At 38.4% G+C, this 12,917-nt stretch overlaps 1 protein-coding gene across 1 annotated transcript in view; it reads left to right on the forward strand.

Annotated features, from left to right (window-relative positions):
* Positions 1-12,917, forward strand: part of SHISA8 (shisa family member 8) — an 82,994-nt gene that overhangs the window by 55,202 nt on the left and 14,875 nt on the right. Inside the window, exon 3 of the mRNA XM_015813534.2 lies at positions 50-623. Within this exon, the coding sequence (XP_015669020.2) occupies positions 50-623 (574 nt within the window). The remainder of the gene's footprint in view (positions 1-49; positions 624-12,917) is intronic.

The following is a 12,917-nucleotide window of genomic DNA, read 5'->3' on the forward strand; positions in this document are numbered from 1 at the left end:
TGCTAAACAAAACAAGGTTTTCTCTATTGTGGAAGTTAATCTTGGCAAGAGAAAGCAGTTTTAGTAGTGAACTGGAGTGGCATACAGATGGAACGGTGTATTTTTGGATTCTATTGCTTAGTTCTTATGGACCCAGGTCAAGTTTGGACTGGAACACTTAATCCTCAGAAACGTGAGTCAGAACTGCAGGTGGAGGTCAAAGACAATACCACATTGGGTCCGATCTTAGAGGACACAATTGTAGCCCCCACAGAGTCCATCTTTGGGGGAGATCGGTGCCTTGGTTATTATGATGTAATGGGCCAGTGGGATCCTCCATTTAACTGCAATTCAGGGATCTACAATTTTTGCTGTGGGACTTGTGGTTACCGCTTCTGCTGTCAATTCACAAGTGGAAAACTTGATCAAAGTGGTTGTTCGAATTATGAGACACCGGAATGGGTCAACACAGGCCAACCACCACCTCGAGTGGATGAGAGTCCTCAGAATCCTACCAAGGACAAGACCAACATGATTGTATACATTATCTGTGGTGTGGTGGCCATCATGGTGCTGGTGGGTATCTTCACCAAACTGGGACTGGAGAAATCCCAGAGCCCTCAAGCAGAGATTACCATGTCCAGGTAAAGCATTATAATACGCTTTCACCCGATATTCCTTATGTTTATCTTACTTGGAATTTTTTCCAACAGCATTGGATATTCAAATATGCTCATCCTGTATTTTATTTTCACTTTCTGGCTGTTAAAATTTACAAAGTGAATTAAAATCTGTCTTTATTTTTTTCTCCTCTTTCACCCTGTTCCCAATTACCTTTTTGTTATGTCCAAATTCTCAGAATATAGACTAACAGAAGCGCCTGTAAGGAACAATAGAATCATGCAAATAGATGGAATGAGTCAAAGATGATGCTTAGCAAAACACATTTCTTAAAAGGGAGGGTATATAGATAGAAAAAGTCCATATTTCTATAAAATGTATACATTGTGAAAATAAAAGTTTTACAATAAAAGAGAAGAAATAGTCCTACCAGAGCAGGTATACTTCTTAATTGATGAGATTGAAATGAAAGTTAATGCTGTCATTAAGTAAATGAAAACAGAATCTCAATACTTTAAAATGCACTGTATTTCCCCACAGTTTTAAAGCAAACAAATATAGAAAACTGAGTGTTTGAATGGTCCAGTGCCTGTGTTTAAAGGGACATGGGCTATTTTAAGGAAAAGGGCTTTCAGACTGTTGGTAGATTGTAGAAAATTTTCAAAACTTGGTAGAAACAATACGTTATTTATTTGAAGGAGGAGGAAAAAAAGTTTGCAAGGCACTTTCCCAACTTAGCCACCAGAAACCTTATAGGGAATTGAAATGGACGCAATGAATGGGATTGATAATAATGGAAGCAAGAAGGGCTGAGGTTAAGAGTTTGTACTTCTACCATTTAAGAAGTCAAACAACTTTATGGTCTTAAGATGCCAGCTATTTGCAGGTTGATGGGCGACTCTTGCTCTGGTTCTCGCTCTACTGTTCTCCCTGTTGTATTCTCTTACATTCAGGCTACTGCAAACTCTTTCTGCAGCATACAAACCGGTGTGTGCGGGTGGAGTGTGTGTGTGTGTGTGTGTGTGTGTATGTGATCCTCTTCCCACCCCCTCGCCTTTAAACCTTGTTATTGTTGTTAGTTTCTCCAGAAGGTTGCCACCACCACCACCACCCGCAGTAAGAGAAAAAAAATCCCTCCCCTAAGGGGAAGTTGGGGCTTCCGACGCCGCGCGGGCTTACGAGTCACCACGGCCTGCCTGGCAACCTGCTCTGGAGTTTCTTCCCCTCCCTGTTTGCAGGAGTCCAGTAGGTGGAACCGGGCGCGATGAACTAAAGCGCGGAAGAGAAACAGGAGACGAGTCCCTCCCCAGCGCAGGGCAACCTTTTTCAATGCCTGCGCCTGCCGGTTCTGCGCCCGGGTGGAGTTTTTCTGTTACCTCCCGGCCACAGCCCGAGGATTCCTGGCCCCACAAGAGAAGCTTGGTCGGGGTCCCGGAACCCAGGCCTTCGTCCCCCAAAGGGCTTGCACCGCCTGCGTCTGCTGACCCCGTGGCTGCCCACCGAGCGGCTGGCGAGGAGAGGTTGGGCAGCAGCCGCGAGTGGGCGGGAGCTCGACAATCTTAGTAGCGCCAGGCCACAGCATCCCGGTAGCAATGGCTCTTTTCTGTGGGTCCCATCTGAAGGGAGCACTTACCCAGCCTTCTGGCTCTTCAGCGGGAGCCCTCTTCTCCAGGCGAGGATATAACTTCTGCTCTTTTGCAGAAATTCAAGTTGGAGGGTAATGGCTCTGCAGCTATTCCTGGAGAGATGACTTCTGTATTGCCAATCAAAAGGCAACTCTTCCACCCATCCTTTCTTCCTGAATGGATTTCGATAATTCAGGCGGAAACTATGGGACGATTTCAAGTGGGAGTCTCCTCTATGATTTTGCAGTTCTCTCCATAAAGTATCCACCCACCTCTTGCTTAGAGGGGAAAACCTCCCCCCCAAAACCTTCATTTAAATTTAATACATTTCCAAACTCAAACAACTCCCTAGAAAAATCCTTCCCCGATATCATGATCCTGGTCTATGTGGTCTATAGCCACCAAGAAAATAACTGTTTTTAGCTGACACCAAATGATAGCCTCTCTTATCCAAGACAAGTTCCAGTTCTGAAGGCAGAGTCTCTGTTGTAAGGTGAGCAGCATTAGTGGTATGAAACCTAAGAGCTATCAGTTGTATTCTGAGATATACAAAATATAGCTTGGGCTGGTAAATGGCTTGGAATTAAGGTCAGGGTGATTTTGAGCACATGGCCAGACCAGAAATTTCTGACCAACTACAATTTTTCATTTGTAATTATCAGACATTTGGGAATTAAATCAGCCCAGAATCTATCAGCATACAGTGAATTATTCATCACTATCTGCTATTCCTGGTCTATTCTAGTAGCAGGTTTTAATACATACAAAGTTTAAGACATGTCCTGTTACTAAATGTTGAAAACTAAAGAGTAGATCAGAATTTTTAAAAGAAGGCTGAGTCTGCATGCATAATGGAGAAGAAATAGAATCTTATTGTAATTAGATTCTGTGAGTAATTAAAGGAGGCCAAGAAGAAGAGAAGACGGCAGTGATAGAAGAGATAGCAAAATGAGGGTAATCTAGGGATTCTCAGGTAAAGAAAGGGCAGCAGCTTTTCTGGGGTGTGTGTGCTCTGGAAAGAATAAAAAGTGCGTTTTGCCACTGTAACTGGGGGAAAAATCTTAGTTGGCATAATGAATATTGAATTAAAGCATGGTTTGTTTTAATAATGATTTGTATAACTTCACCAATTTGACACAAAACAGCATAATTATTTATAAATCATAATAGTTGTGTTGACACATACTAAATTAAAACTGAACAATATAATGACTTAGGTTATTGTCCAAATTTTGCTGCTTCAGACATTTAAGGACAAATATCTGAAGATGTATCAGTTCGCCTAAGGATACAGTGCTAATGTACTACCGGTACTGACCAGCTAAACATACCAATACACTTTGTTGTACTCCAAAATAAAGGCATACAAATAGAAGGATATTGTGTTTGCAGGCTATTTTAAATTAAAGATCTTATTTTAAAGACCTAAATCAGTTCATGCAACATTTAGATATAACGGTGGCCAACACAAAACTAGATTTGAATGAATGAATACCTAGAACTTAAAACAGAAAATATTTTTCTATGCTTGGCAGAATTCAGCCCATTTGATAAATGTTTTAGTCTACTTTTATAAATGAAAAACATATATTTTAGATATAGTTTCTCTAAGGAAATTGGGATCTTTGCTGAGCAATTGTTACCATACTATTTTTCCATGTCTCACTGGAAAGTAGAAATTTAAATGAAAGTGATTTGGTCAATCTTGATGCAAAGAGCAATTGCTGAACTTTCTTGGAGTTTTGTATCGTTTGGAGAAGTAGATAATGCAGATGAAGAGAAATATTCTACTGAACAACAGACAAAACAAGTATTTTATTACCTGTATTTTGCCAGGCAAAAGAACCAAACCTTTTGATTTGCTCACACTTTGCATCTAATCTTTGCTAACTTAGCAGCTTCCAAGTAAATTAGACTACAGTTCACATCATTTCCACCCAACATTGACTCTGGACATCCATCCTGGGATAATGAAGCTTAAAGACCATCATTCTGATGGATGCCAACAATGAGGATTCTTACTGTACGTAGTTTATGTTTCTTAGCTTATGCTAAGAATCATTCATATTAAATGGTCAGAAATTATTTGCATTTAATTCCATGTGCAAAAATATTTAGACCCAGTCTATAAAGGCTTAAAAACTGCAATTCTAAAACCATTTATTTTGGAATAATGAGTAGTTTCATTTATCTGGAATTGTTTACAAAAGACCTAGTTTAGGATAACTCATTTTGTTTACTATTTGCAAGAATATTAAAATATAGTTCTACATTGATTATTCACACATTTCTGTAGTAACATACTTATTAGCCAGTAGCTAATTTGTAATTATTTTAAATATATAATAACAACCATTAAGCCTCTAAAACAAATAGAATGTTGGGGAGGTCAGTTTATAAAGCTAGAAAGGGAGGAAATATACTTAATATTTGACACTGCTAAGGAATTTGTCTCTGACGATATTCTGAAATATTCCAAATCAAGATGGTACTAGATTGAGGAATGCTGAAAGTAGTCATTCACAGATAACAGGTCCATATGGGAAACAAAGAAAGCCCTTTGTGAATCAGTCCATGGTGTTGTTGAATGGTTTGGATTATGTCAAGCCCTGGCGTCCTCCATTTTGGGCCAATGACTTCAACCACTCAGCAGGAGGTTCAAGTAACTTGTTGATTGGATTTGAAAACAAGTTAGGAAGTCTAAATTACATTATTCTGGAAAATTTCTTTCTCCAGTTGGTAACAGATAAGCTTTTAAAAGGGAAGGAAGCAGCTCTTTGTTCTTTGTCCTTTATCACAAGAGAAGGTGTTTCTTCCCATAGTCTTTGATCAAATAAGAAAACTGTTCCAACCCAGAGGAGGATCAAACAATCAGAAGACAATTGTCATTAGGATCAGTTCAGCTAAATGAAGAGTGGGATCTTTTTGCTGAATTATTTTATTAATTGAGCTGTGCTATGCCTTTATATCCCAATCCCTGCTTCGTTCTGCATGGGTGTATGGGTGTGTTTTCCTGCCAGAGTCGTCATGGTATTTCCGTTTTCTCCCATTATCTTCAAGTCTCATTGGTTACTCAGCCTTAATCTGCATAATATAAGCCTTGTTGTATCTTCTTTTAGAATCAGTACTCTCATTCTGATAGGGAACTTAGCCTATAACGTGTCCTGGCCACTTTGCTAAATCACAACAAATATAAGAAGCTGATGGAGGACAAAAGTTCTATTTCTTTCTTTGGAAAAATGGTACAGGAAGTGATCTGGTCTGGAATAAAAGTGAAATGATAGCATCACATCTAACAGGATTTCCCTAGGATTAGGCGAGGATACAAGAATGAAGGCATATCCTGTAAGTGAAGATACAGGAGTTTATGTAAAGAGTGTCTAGTCTGCTATATTTGCAGGCATCCATGTACATTCAAACAGCATAAAGTTTACATGTGCCATAAGTCATAGTCACATAAGTCAAATATACATTACGATAGTTGGGTTTGTGCATCAGCATAAGCTAAAACTAAATATAGCACACTCTAGCTTCTTACGATATTTGAATCAGAAACAAGGCTGTTGCAGAGGTAAATATGAAGGTGTAGGGAGTGGTCCTACATCATAAAAAAGCAAAAGAAGATATACATAAATATAGTGCCTTGGGCCTAAATAATACTGCCAAATCTGCCAACAGTGTTGTGAGAATTATGGCAACGAGCTCTATGCCCAAACAAGGGAAGCTTTGATTGGTAAAGGTGCAGCAGTGCTTTATTTGTGTGGTGACATATGTGCAGAATGAAGTCTATTTAAAAGACAGGTGACAAGTGGATCTAGATGGCAAGAAGAGGCAAAGGAAGGATCAAAATAGCATCATTATGATTTATGCACGTTTCACATTTTATTTCAGGTAATACTGTGTTGTACTTTTATATTAAATGTATTAAGGGTAACATTTTCCAGAATTAGCCAAGTGCTAAGAATGATGTCAGAGTGAGAGAGTGTTAAACAAGCTTCCTAAACACAGTCCTGTATTTTTATCTTTTACCCAGTGGTGCAGATAATATTCTTATATACATTAACCCTGGTGTCTTGGTTTGCAATATTCTTAATGTTCCAGCAAGCTTTCTTAATGAAGGTTAATATAATGAGAAAATGACGTGTGATCCCAAACCAAGAAAGTTAGGGAGCATTTCCACATACTGTACAACATCACAAAAATGGAGTAACATTTGTTATGCTTACTATATGTCTGCTATCATAATGAATGTTTATACATTACAACGGATACAATTCTGAGTTGCAGATTGGAATTCCTGGGTGACACGTACAATCATTTTCATAGAACCAGAAAAGATAATACTGTACTGTCCTACTTTGCATAACCACTGAGAGATAATATTTCTCAGCTAGTGGTGGATTTAATTCTTAGGAATTCCTTGTTCTTCATACAAAATTAAACTCATCAGAAAGCAAAATAACATAAACAAACATCATTTTCTAAGCCCATTTAAGCATATAATTATCATTGTCCAGTTTTGGTACAACTTTCAGCTAATCTCAGAACATCCAAAACATCCAAATCCCAGCATACCAAGCCTATTTCTTCCACTTCTCCTGTTTTTGAACTACTTAACCTGGTAAAGAATTATGGAGAACTCAAAAAGGCTGCATATCCTCTTCCAGCACAGAGTAACCTCATGGAGAGTTAGTCAGAAAATAAATTTAACAAATAAATAAAAATATTGCTTGTTCCTAATAAAAGGAATCAGCTAACTCTGGATTTTGGAATCTCTTGTTTCTCAGAAAAAGTTGATATATAGAATGCAGGTAATGTATTTACTGCAGAACTATATTATTTTCTGAACTGGGTTACTAAGGCACACCTTTTGCAGGTAAAAGGAGATATATCCTTAAATTTTTGTTACTGTGAGGGACTAGATTTTGGTACTCTCTAGGCAATGTGTGGAATTCTTCTCTTCAGAGATGGAAATGGTGGTGGCTACTGAATAGAATAGAATAGAGCTGGAAGGGACCTTGGAGGTCTTCTAGACCAGCCCCCTGCTCAAGCAGGAGAACCTATACCATCTCAGACAAGTGACTGTTCAGTCTCTTCTTAAAAACCTCCAGTGATGGAGCACCTATGATTTCTGAAGGCAAGCTGTTCCACTGGTTAATTGTCCTCACTGTTAGGAACTTTCTCCTTAATTTCAGGTTGCTTCTCTTTGATCAGTTTCCAACCATTGTTTCTTGTCCTGCCCTCTGGTGCTTTGGAGAATAATTTGACCCCCTCTTCTTTCTGGCAGTCCCTGAGATGTTGGAACACTGCTATCATGTCACCCCTATTTCTTCTTTTCTTTAGACTAGCCAAACCCAAGTCCTGCAGCTGTTCTTCATATGTTTTAGTCTCCAGGCCTTTGATCATCTCTGAACATTTTCCAAGGTCTCAACATCTTTTTCATAGTATGGTGACCAAAATTGGTTGCAGTATTCCAGGTGTGGTCTCACTAGGGTTTTATAAAGCGGTACTAATACTTTGAGTGATCTTGATCCTATCCCTCTGCTTATACAACCCAGGATTGTATCAGCTTTTTTGCCTGCTGCTGCACATTGCTGGCTCATAGTCAAGTGATTGTCCACTAGGACTCCAAGGTCTCTCTCACAGGTACTGTTTTTGAGCCAGGTCTCACCTAATCTTATATCTTTGTTTTTTCCTGCCTAAATGTAAAACTTTGCTTTTCTCCACATTAAAACTCATTTTGTTGGATAGGGCCCATTGTTTAAGTTTGTCAAGATCTTTTTGAATCCCGAGCTTATCTTCTGGGATGTTGGCTACATATTCCTGCCAGTTTAGTGTTATCTGCAAATTTGATGAGTTCCCCTTCTATTCCCTCATCTAAGTCATTGATGAAGATTTTGAAGTGTACTGGGCCTAAGATGGAGTCTTGTGGTACCCCACTGCTTACTTCTCTCCACGTGGATATAGTACCATTGAGGACTACTCACTGAGTACGGTTTGTCAGCCAGCTACAAATCCATCTGGTGGTGATGTTGTCTATTCCACCTTTTTCTAGCTTACCAAGCAGTAGATTGTGGACTACTTTGTCAAATGCCTTACTGAAATCTAAGTATACTATGTCCACAGCGTTTCGCTGGTCTACTAATTTGGTCACTTTATCAAAGAATGAAATAAGATTGGTTTGGCATGACCTGTTTTTAACAAACCCGTGTTGGCTACCAGTTATAACTTTGTTTGCTTCTAGTTGTTCGCAGACCTGTTTTTTGTTTATCTTTTCCAGGATCTTCTCAGGTATTGATGTTAGACTGATTGGTCTGTAGTTTCCTGGATCTGTTTTTTTTTTTCTTTCTTGAAAATGGGAACCACATCAGCTCTTTTCCAATCCTCAGGTAATTCCCAGGTGCTGCAGGATTTTTGAAAGATATGGTGCAATGGTTCTGAGATAACATCTGCCAGCTCCTTCAGAACTCTGGGATGTAATCTGTCTGGTGATTTATATTTGTCAAAGTCAGATAGATGTTCTCTTACCATTTTCTTGCTTATTTTAATTTTTGCTCCTAGTTTGTCTTTCACAGTATTTTTTTTGGTATGTTTTTTATTATTCTTGATTTCTGTTTCAAGTCTTTGTTCATTCTGAGCCTTTGCTTTCCTAACTTCATCTTTGCATGTTCTGGCTGTCCGCTGATAATCAGCCTTAGTTATGTATCCCTCTTTACATTTTTTGTACTTGTCCTTTTTGTCTTTCAGTTTGTCTGAGAAATCTTTGTGCAGCCATGCTGATTTCTTCTTGACTTTCTTATTTTTCCTTTTCAGTAGTATTGTGCTGGACTGGGCTTTTATGATAGTATTTTTCAGTTTCCCATGCTTCTTGAATTGTTTTCCCCTTTAGGATTTTCATCCATGGAATCTTTCCTAGGTTCTCTTTGAGTTTGTTAAAATCAGCTCTTTTGAAGTTTAAGGCATTGGTTGAATTATTTTCTACTGCTTGTGTTTGCATTATATTGAATTCCAGTATGACGTGGTCACTTTCCCCCAAGGTTCTGGCAACTTCAACTCCCTCTATCACTTCTTCTCTATTAGTAAGAATTAGGTCCAGTATAGCTTTACTTCTAGTTCCCTCCTCTACCTTTTGGATGACAAAGTTGTTGGCTAGGTTGGTTAGGAATCTGTTCAATCTCCCACTTGCTGCAGAGTTTGTCTCCCAGCTGATATCTGGGTAGTTGAAGTTTCCCATTACAACTGTGGTATGCTTCCTACATACATTAGTTAACTGGTTAGCAAATAGTCCATCTATTTCTTCTGATTGGTTGGGTGGTCTGTAGGATACCCCTATGGCATCTCACTTTTTTCCCCTTTTATATTGACCCATATAGATTCTGGAGGGCTTTTATCTTTGATCATGTGCATTTCTGTAGATATGTAGTATAATGTCTAAATAAGGACTGGATCACTGACATGCAGCTGGGATCAAGCCAGATAGCCTAGTAATGCAAGCCAAGAAGTCAGCAGTGAAAGATAGTAGGACTGACAACCAATCCCCAGACAGATGGTATGACTGAAGATCCTGGAGCACTGGGGAACTACCAGAGGATTGGAAAAGAGCTGATGTAGTTCCCATCTTCAAAAAAAAGGGAAAAAATGGATCCAGGAAACTACAGACCTATCAGCCTGACCTCAGTACCTGGGAAGATCTTGGAAAAGATAAGCAATGAATCAGTGAACACCTAGAGGCAAACAAAGTCATTACCAAAAGCCAACATGGGTTTGTCAAAAACAGATCATGCCAGACAAATCTTATTGCATTCTTTGACCAGGTGACAAAATTAGTGGACCAGAGGAATGCTGTGGATATAATTTACTAGGACTTCAGTAAGGCATTTGATAAAGTAGACACAACCTACTACTTGATAAGATAGAAAAATGTGGATTAGACAACATCACCACCAGATGGATTCGTAGCTGGCTGACTGGCCGTACTCAGCGTGTGGTCCTCAATGGAACTGCATCTATGGAGGGAAGTGTGTAGTGGGGTGCCCCAGGGCTGTGTTCTTCAACATCATCAACTATTTGGACGAGGGGATAAATGGGGAACTCATCAAATTTACAGACGACACCAAGCTGGCAGGAATAGCCAACACTCCAGAAGATAGGTTTAAGATACAGAAGGATCTTGACAGACTTGAACATTGGACCCTATCTAACAAAATGAAATTCAATGGTGAAAAAAATAAGGTTCTACATTTAGGCAAGAAAAACCAAATGCACAGGTATAGTATAGGTGGTACCTTGCTCAATAGTAGTGATTGTGAGAGGGATCTTGGAATCCTAGTAGACAATCACTTAAATATGAGCCAGCAGTGTGCTGCAGCTACCAAAAACTGATAGAATCAAGATCACGTGAAGTGTTAATACCACTTTACAATGCCTTGGTAAGGCCACACTTGGAATACTGCATCCAGTTTTGGTCACCACAATGTAAAAAAGATGTTGAGACTCTAGAAAGAGTACAGAGAAGAGCAACAAAGATGATTAGGGGACTGGAGGAAAATACATAAGGAACGGTTGCTGGAATTGGGTATGTCTAGTTTAATGAAGAGAAGGACGAGGCGTGACATGATAGCAGTGTTCCAATATCTCAGGGGCTGCCACAAAGAAGAGGGAGTCAAGCTATTCTCCAAAGCATCTGAAGGCAGAACAAGAAGCAACGGATAGAAACTAACCAAAGAGAGAAGCAACCTAGAACTAAGGAGAAATTTTCTGACGATTAAATAATTAATCAGTGGAACAACCTGCCTTCAGAAGCTGTGAATGCTCCAACACTGGAAGTTTTTAAGAAGAGCCTGGACAGCCTTTTGTCTGAAATGGTATAGGGTTTCCTGCCTGAGTGGGGGGTTGGACTAGATGACCTCCAAGGTCCGTTCCAACTTTATTATTATTATTATTATTATTATTATTATTATTATTATTATTATTATTATTATTATTATTACTGTGGGGTGGATTATATATGTATTTCTAAAATGAGTAAAAGTACATTGTGGTTCTGAATGAATGAAGAACAGCAACTTTTAAATAGTGATATAGGAAACACATTTCTGTTTTTATGTACTTAATCATTCAATCACATTTCTAAATTATTGTGCAGTTAAAAAAGAATTTTGAATTTATTTTTGTGTAGGACATACATATAGTATATACATATTTTCCTAATATATATACACAAAGCTTCTGGGTCACAAACTTCCTTGAGAAACTGAAAACATTATTCCATTTGCTTAAAAATGTGGACCAACCCAAAATTTCTAACCCTTGTATGACCATGCATCACGATTTCAAAATCTGATTTGATGAAAATTCAATGACTATGTGTATCTAATGTCTATGTGTACTTACCTATATAGGTATGGCTGTAGTATTATTGTTTATCCTTATTATCTTCTTTACTCCCCTCTCATATTGGTATTATTATGATTATGACTACGATTATGATTATCATTATTCTGTTGCCTTACATGTACACTGAGAGCTTCTGTGCTGGAGACAAATTCCTTGTGTGTCTAATCACACTAGGCCAAATAAAATATTCAATTCAGTTCAATTTAATTTGACTGAATTCAGTGACAGTGTTCAGAATGGATTCAGCTATTTTTGTGTTTTCAAAATACCATTTCCTGTAGGTCATAAAATAGAGTGAAAATAAATACTGCAAAGGAGAAGTAGCTATATAAATAAACTTTTAATGTTGTTTTCAAAAACTATTAAAATGATATAAATTCTGAAAATACACTTCTAAATATGTTTTATCACTTTGCATATTTCTACATAGATGTATAATCAACGGCTTTTTGAACACCTTTTGATATTTTTACATTACATTAATTTTCTTGTAGCTTTATATCTGTTTTAATATTATCTTTAGCTAGAACTTGGCAGTGCAGTAAAGCTGCCCCAGGAAATGGCTTGATTGGTTGGTAGTGACATGATGTCTCTATCTCTCCTCAAAGAAATTCAATGCAAGGTGCTATGTTGTTGGACTATAGTTCTCATTATACTGTGCTGTTATCCAGGGCAGATGAGATTTGGAATCCACCAACAACATAAGACCATCAAGTTCTGTAACTCTGATAGGAAAATTTAGTATCTTAATCTACTTCCTTCCTATGAAAGAAGCAGTCACAGGGTTCTTTACCTGCAAAATAAGCAAACTGTGCTTAATTTTTCAGGAAAAGAAAGGTCATGGTGGGCAGTGCAATGATGGAAAGTGAGCGCCAGGTTTTCCCTTTTTTCTTGTTTTAATTAAACAATCCTATGATTGTAGTGCACATTGGATAAGACCTATCAGGCTTCTGTTGGGTTCTTAATATTACGGCTTATGTTACGTTCTTGTGCTCATTTCCTCATACCACTTTCCAGATAGAACTTTTCCCTAAAATCATATTGGATCAGTGATAGTGTGTGGAATTGTTCTGCATAAGGCAGGTGTGCACATAGCTGTCTGACAAGAGGAGGGCTATATATAAACCATAGCTGTTAATATATGCAACCACTGGAAGTGAATTTGATGATTTTGGGAAGAATCTCTCTACAAGTCCTGAGGAGGAGGCAATGGACACATAGCTTCATTTTTTTCATATTGGTTCAATTTTGGTTCAGGCGTTAGAACAGCAGTCCCCAATCTTTGTGGACTGGCAG

The sequence above is a fragment of the Protobothrops mucrosquamatus genome, unplaced genomic scaffold, assembly GCF_001527695.2.
Source record: "Protobothrops mucrosquamatus isolate PMUCROS unplaced genomic scaffold, P.Mucros_1.0 scaffold162, whole genome shotgun sequence".
NCBI lineage: Eukaryota > Metazoa > Chordata > Lepidosauria > Squamata > Viperidae > Protobothrops > Protobothrops mucrosquamatus.